The 6632-nt window shown below is 39.0% G+C and overlaps 1 protein-coding gene across 1 annotated transcript; it reads left to right on the top strand.

Moving 5' to 3' along the window:
- Positions 1–2672: 2672 nt before the first annotated feature.
- On the top strand, positions 2673–6373 carry LOC142172518 (uncharacterized). The gene is made up of 5 exons (XM_075236152.1): positions 2673–2874; positions 3071–4098; positions 4218–4543; positions 4812–4974; positions 5138–6373. Exons 1-5 carry the CDS (start codon positions 2673–2675, stop codon positions 6371–6373), a joined length of 2955 nt encoding a protein of 984 aa, XP_075092253.1.
- The last annotated feature ends 259 nt before the right edge of the window (positions 6374–6632 follow it).

Here is a 6632-nt window from a genome sequence, read left to right as displayed (position 1 = left end):
ACAATAGTAATGGACACACAGGCAGGTGGCCCGCCACTTTTGGTGGCTGCGCTGCCTACACAACCTCCTCCAAACATTGCACAAACATCAGGGATAACAGATAACAACAAACAGCCGATGGATTACTCTAAATTTCTGAAACCTTGCACTTTAAATGCTGCAATGCAGGAGCAACAGGAAGTTGAGCCAATTCCTATTCGTACACCTACAATATTGAGTGGAGAACATGTTATTCAGTTCATAGAAGCAGAAGTAGAAAGGATGGATATCATCGAAGGATTACAATATGCAATAGTTGGTAAATGTTCTTATGGCAGCCCAGAAATTCAACAACTGCGTAAGTTAATACCAATTCAATGCGGAATTAAAGGTGAATGTAGCATTGGATTTCTAAGGGATAGACATATTTTGATTAGAATGATGTTGAGGCAGGACTATCTTAATTTCTCATCAAAAACTCATTACATAAAGGACAGGGATGGCTATCAATATTAGCTTAGGCCGTTGATTTATGACTCAAAGTTTAGAGCAGATGAAGAAACACCCAAGGCAATGGCTTGGATCTCATTCCCAGGTCTATTGCCAACCTTTTTTGTAAAGGAATGTCTATTTTCTCTAGCTTCAGCAGTAGGTAAACCGATGCATCTAGACATGGCTACAATTAATAAAACTAGACCTAGTTGTGCTAGGGTGAAGGTACTAGTGGATCTACTTGCAGATTTGCCTAAAAAGGTGAGGATGGACATATTCAATGAAGATAAAGGAACAACAAGAACTGGATGGGTGAGAATTCAATATGATATGCTGCCTAAATATTGTAGACATTGTAAACTTCAAGGGCATGATCAATTTGAATGTTGGAGGATACACCCTGAACTATATGTGGAGAAGGAGAATGATGACCAAGCAGATACAGCTAAGAAACAGGACATAGGGAACTCACAGCCTATAAAGATGTTATCTAGTGGAAAGATTGTGGGTAATGTGAATGTTACAACAAAAGAGCAATAGAAGGAAGTGAAGGACAATAGAGTCAGAAATGTAGTAAATCAAAATACTAGTCTCAGTAATAATGGAATGGAGATGGCGCCAGCTAAGCAGTTTGAATACAATAACAATAAGGAGGGTAAAACTACTGTAGAGAGACAAGAAGAAGCACAAAGCTACAGTAGTAAGGAATTGGTGGCAGTAGACAATGAAGATAATGATCATGTTCAAGTAGCTAACAAGTTTGCAATATTACAAGGGATGGAGGAAGAGGAAGAACCTATTAATCAATTGGCAATGGTGGCAGATAATGCAACAACAAGCAGTTCAACACTTCACAACCAAGCATCTACAAAGCAAAAACCAAACAATATGGTCAATAATGAGGGAAAGTTAAATCCTGCAGCACAAGTTTTTCATCTTGAATCATCGGGGATTAGCTCCACTAATGGTCTAGTCAATGGAAAGGAGGCATCAAAAGCAAAAAACGATACTGCACAATGGGTAGAAAGAAGCTTCAAGAATAAAACAGGAGAAGGAATAGTGAATATCAATAAAACATGCCAGGAAAACCCATCACAAGATACATTAGTGAACAAGGTACTTAATAAAACTCCAAATTCTCATGCAGAAGGGTCAAAATCAGCTACATTTAAAGAAAGAGTGCAAGGCTGTGGAGGCAGACTATGGGATACATAAAGGGAATACGATTCAGAGCAGAACGAAGTACCATTAGGAGCACAAGCTGATGAGGAACCAAATGAGAAGGACAAAGAAGAAGATGAGCTAAGTGTAAATGGAGAGCCCCATGCCAATGACAACAACACAACTGAAATCACAGAACTTAGAAACTATGAAGGAAGAGTCCCAGAGGTAAATGATCCCGGAGGAACAAAAGATGATCAAATTCAGATATCACAAGAATACCCACAAGGAAACAACACAACAGAGAAGGAGAAACAACAAAAACATAAAACAGAAATAGTAAATATTACTATTACATTGGAAAAAAATCAGTTGCAGTTGTTAAAAAGAGGAGAAGAGAAGGCTTTGGTCCCTAAAAGGAATGCATTTGGAGCTACATCCGGAGGGAAGGAAGACAATGAAGAAGGAGAAGAACCTGGTAAATCAGGATACGACATGGATCAAGAATCAACTACCCAACACCTTATGAATGCGGCAAGGCAAGGTGACTTATCACCTACGCAAGTGGAAAAGGCAAAATCAGCAGCAAAAGGTAAGAAGAAGCAACAAAAAGATAATTATGCATTACCAAAAGCTGGGGTGCACACAAGGAGAACGCTAACTAAATCCAACAATCAGTGATGAATGCTCTCATTTGGAATATAAGGTCAGTCAACACACAGCAGGCCTTTTAAAGGTTGACAAAAATGCACAGGAAAAATCACTATGAATTTCTAGGATTAATGGAGCCAAAGCAACAAGCAAAAAAAATGGAAAAATACAGAAACAAGATAGGACTTGCACAAGAAATTTCAAATGTTTCCAACAAGATCTGGGCATTCATAGATGAGGTATTTGAGGTAACTATCATGTACAATATGGTGCAACAATTAACACTACGATTGTTTCATACTGAAAAACATGTGGAGTTTGTTCTAACTTTGATATATGCTAAATGTGGTGCAATTGAGAGGATAGAACTATGAGATTCATTATATGAAATGGCAAGGGATATGAATTCACCATGGCTAGTAGGGGGAGATTTCAATGTAATATGGGATGAAGAAGAGAAGTTTGGGGGATTACCGGTGTCATTGAATGAAATTGATGATTTTCGACACTGCGTCAACACTTGCAATCTCTTCGATCTTGGATTTAAAGGTAGCATATTCACATGGTGGAATGGGAGAGCAGAGGAAGACTGTATATTCAAAAGGCTAGACAGATGCTTGGCCAATTTTCATTTCCAACAAACATTTCCGGGAATAGAGGTGCAACATTTGTCAAAGACTTGTTCCGATCATAGTCCAATGTATTTGAAGTGTGATATTGACACTCCACCAATAAAAAAAGCCTTTTAAGTTCTTGAATTTTTGGGTGGATCATGCAACTTTTAAAGATGTGGTGAGAGAGAACTGGACAGCTGATTTCAGTGCAAATCCTTTTATTATTTTTAATCACAAGTTAAAAAAATTAAAGAAAGCCCTTTCATTGTGGAGTAAGGCTACATTTGGAAATATCTTCCAAAACATAGCATGCATGGAGGAGGTAGTGATGGTTCACGAAGCAGAATTTGAAGCAAATCCTACAAGGATGAACAGGGAAAGGCTACAAAAAGTTCAGGCAGAATTGATCAAATGTCTTGCACTAAAGGAGAAATTTTGGCAACAAAAGGCGGGAATGACTTGGTTCAAGGAAGGGGATAGGAATACTAAGTTCTTCCACACACAAGTGAGAGGTAGGAGGAAGAGACTTCAACTTAATAGAATTCAAGATAGTGGAGGAACATGGATTGAAGAAGAAAAAGAAATTGCAGAAGAAGTTATCAGATTTTACGAGGATCAGTTCACAGAAATAGTTACTCCTTCTTTATTTGAGATCGTAGACTATGTTACTAATCTGATTAATAATGAACAGAATGCAGAATTGATTAAGCAGCCAACAAAAGAGGAGGTTAAAGAGGCAGTATTTGGACTTAATGGTGATAGTGCTGGAGGGCCAGATGGTATGACAGGCAAGATTTATCATTCTTGTTGGGACATAATAGGGGATGACCTGTTCTACATGGTGTGGGCTTTATTCAATGGTCCTGAGCTACCAAAGTGTGTAACACACACAAACCTAGTTCTGATTCCAAAGAAAAAAGAAGTTTCTACTTTTTTTGATCTAAGACCAATAAGCCTCAGTAATTTTTCAAATAAGGTTATTTCGAGGGTCGTGCATGGAAGGCTAGTGAAATTTCTCCCAAATCTGATATCGGAGGAACAGTCAGGTTTTGTTAAGGGCAGAAATATAGTAGAAAACATCCTTCTAACTCAGGAGATAGTCACTGACATTAGGCTTAGAACTAAGGCTGGATCTAATGTCATCCTGAAGCTAGATATGACCAAAGCTTATGATAGATTATCATGGATATTCCTAACAAAGGTAATAAGAAAGATGGGATTCACAGAAAGGTTGATAGGAATTGCCTTTGGCTTAGTTTCAAACAATTGGTATTCTATTCTAATCAATGGTCAAGCTCATGGTTTCTTTAAATCCTCAAGGGAGTAAAACAAGGTGATCCTGTATCTCCAACTTTGTTTATCTTGGCAGCAGAAGCATTATCTAGGGGCCTCAATGCACTTCATACTAACCTGTATTTTTGTGGATTTGGAATGCCAAAGTGGAGTCCAAAGATCAATCATTTGGCATATGCAGATGACATGATCATTTTCTCATCCTCTGATGAAACTTCTCTGATGCTGATTATGCAAATGTTGAATGCGTATGAAAATGCATCTGGGCAGCTTATTAACAAGACCAAATCAGCTGTATACCTGCATCATTTAACAACACATGGATGTGGTCAGAAAGGTGGAAAGGATCACAGGCATTCATAGGAATGAATTTCCTATCATATACCTAGGTTGTCCTATTTTTTATGCAAGGAGAAAACTGGAATACTATCAGCCCCTAATTACTAAGGTAATGGACAAAATGCAATCCTGGCAGGGTAAGTTATTATCAGTAGGGGGCAGGGCAGTTCTCATATCACATGTTCTACAAAGCATGCCTATGCACCTACTATCAGCTGTAAACCCTCCAAAATATGTGATAAATAGGTTGCACAAATTGTTTGCGTAGTATTTCTTGAGCAGCTCTGTAGGAGGTACTAGTAGACATTGGGCTTCATGGAATACACTATGCATGCTAGTGGAGGAAGGAGGAATAGGTTTCAGGTCAATGCATGACGTAGCAAAGGCATTATTCAGCAAGTTGTGGTGGAATTTCAGAACAAAACCAAGCCTATGGAGCTCTTTCGTATGTCAGAAATACTGTAAGAAAATGAATTCAGTAGTTGTTCCATGGAAAAGGGGATCTCACATTTGGAGAAAAATGCTAGAATGCACAGATCTGATTGAACATCAAATCTTTTGGCAAACAAAAAAGGGATCCTCACTCTTTTGGTTTGAAAACTGGACAGGTCTTGGGGCACTATATTTTTTTAGTTCCTCAGGACTTTGGCATTGATGAAACAGTACAAAATGTACATGAGGTTACCATAGATGGTGGATGGGATGTGGACAGGCTATTTGAAATGCTTCCTGAAGACTTAGCAGTACACATTATAGAGAAAATCAAACCACCTTCACCTCAGCAGGTTCTTGACGTGCCTTGTTGGATGCTGGAAACAAGGGGATATTTCAGTGTTAAGTCAGCATGGGATTATACGAGAAGAAGAGACGAACCAAAAACAGCTTATAGGTTGATCTGGGTAAAGGGACTGCCTTTTAAAATAGCATTCTTCATGTGGAAAGTGTGGAAAGCAAAGTTACCTTTAGATGATTTCTTGAAAAAGGTAGGCTACTGCATGCCATCAAAATGTTGGTGTTGTGTACAGCCTGATGAGGAATCTCTTCAGCATTTGTTTTTTAGATCAGAAACTGCAAAGACAACTTGGAAGTATTTTCTATCGAGGGCAGGAATAGCTGTGGAAGGACTTACTTTACACCAAGCAATCACAAAATGTTGGACTGCAAATGTGTGCTTAAGGCTAAAACCGGTAATGCAAGCATTCCCCTCATGCGTAGTATGGGAACTCTGGAAAAGAAGAAATAACATGAAGTATGATGGTGCTGTGACAACTAGCAGGGTGATTTATCAGGTTTCATCAAATCTCCAGGCATTGGTGAAAGTGAGAAAGCCTGGGATGGACATGGTACCTCACAAATGGAAAGATCTTCTAGCCATGATGGAAAATTTCACTCCAAAACTTAAGGTTACCAAAGTCATGTGGGAACTTGCAAATACAGGATGGCTAAAGGTTAATACGGATGGGGCTTCGAGGGGAAATCCAGGCAGAAGCTCAATAGGTTTCTGTATACGAAATGAAAATGGTGACATAGTCAAGTCAGTAGGAAGGGAGATTGAGGAGACAACAAACACAGTAGCTGAACCGAAGGCCATGGTAGAGGCACTAAGGTTCTGCAGATTTCAACAATACCCTCATGTATGGCTTCAAACTGACTCAATGCTATTAAAAAAGATTATGGATAGGATCTGGAAACCACCATGGATCATATCTGAGCAGGTAGAGGAAATAATGCAACTAATGACTGGGGGAAATTACACAGTTACTCATATTCATAGAGAGGGCAACAAGTTGGCTGATCATTTGGCTAATTATGCTTTAGATCATGGAGAAATAGAATGCCAATAATTCTGGCATCTAGATGAAAAGGGAAAGAGGTTGGTTAATGAAGATAAGATGCAATGTCCAAGTCTAAGGGTGAAGGTGGACAAGAGATAAGAAGCAAAGAGAAAAGGAATAGCAGGAGGCATGTAAACTTAAAAGTCCAATATGTTCAAATCATAAGGGAGGAGGGTATCTCTAGCGCGCAGGTACAACATCACATGGTTTCTTCTGAAAAGTGTGAAGCATGCTCCTGGTCGGGGAAGGGAAGAACAAAGCACAAGAT

Source organism: Nicotiana tabacum, chromosome 18 (genome assembly GCF_000715075.1).
Source record: "Nicotiana tabacum cultivar K326 chromosome 18, ASM71507v2, whole genome shotgun sequence".
NCBI classification, from domain to species: domain Eukaryota; kingdom Viridiplantae; phylum Streptophyta; class Magnoliopsida; order Solanales; family Solanaceae; genus Nicotiana; species Nicotiana tabacum.
Note: the sequence above shows the minus strand (reverse complement) of the source record. Positions and strands in the feature narration are given on the sequence as shown.

Bases quoted from the DNA above. Each gene is read 5' to 3' on its own strand.
- LOC142172518 (XM_075236152.1), top strand. From the start codon at position 2,673: ATGGCAAGGGATATGAATTCACCATGGCTAGTAGGGGGAGATTTCAAT. The intron at 4,099-4,217 runs GTAATAAGAAAG...TAAATCCTCAAG, and splicing joins CATGGATATTCCTAACAAAG to GGAGTAAAACAAGGTGATCC. The intron at 4,544-4,811 runs GCATTCATAGGA...TTTCTTGAGCAG, and splicing joins AAAGGTGGAAAGGATCACAG to CTCTGTAGGAGGTACTAGTA.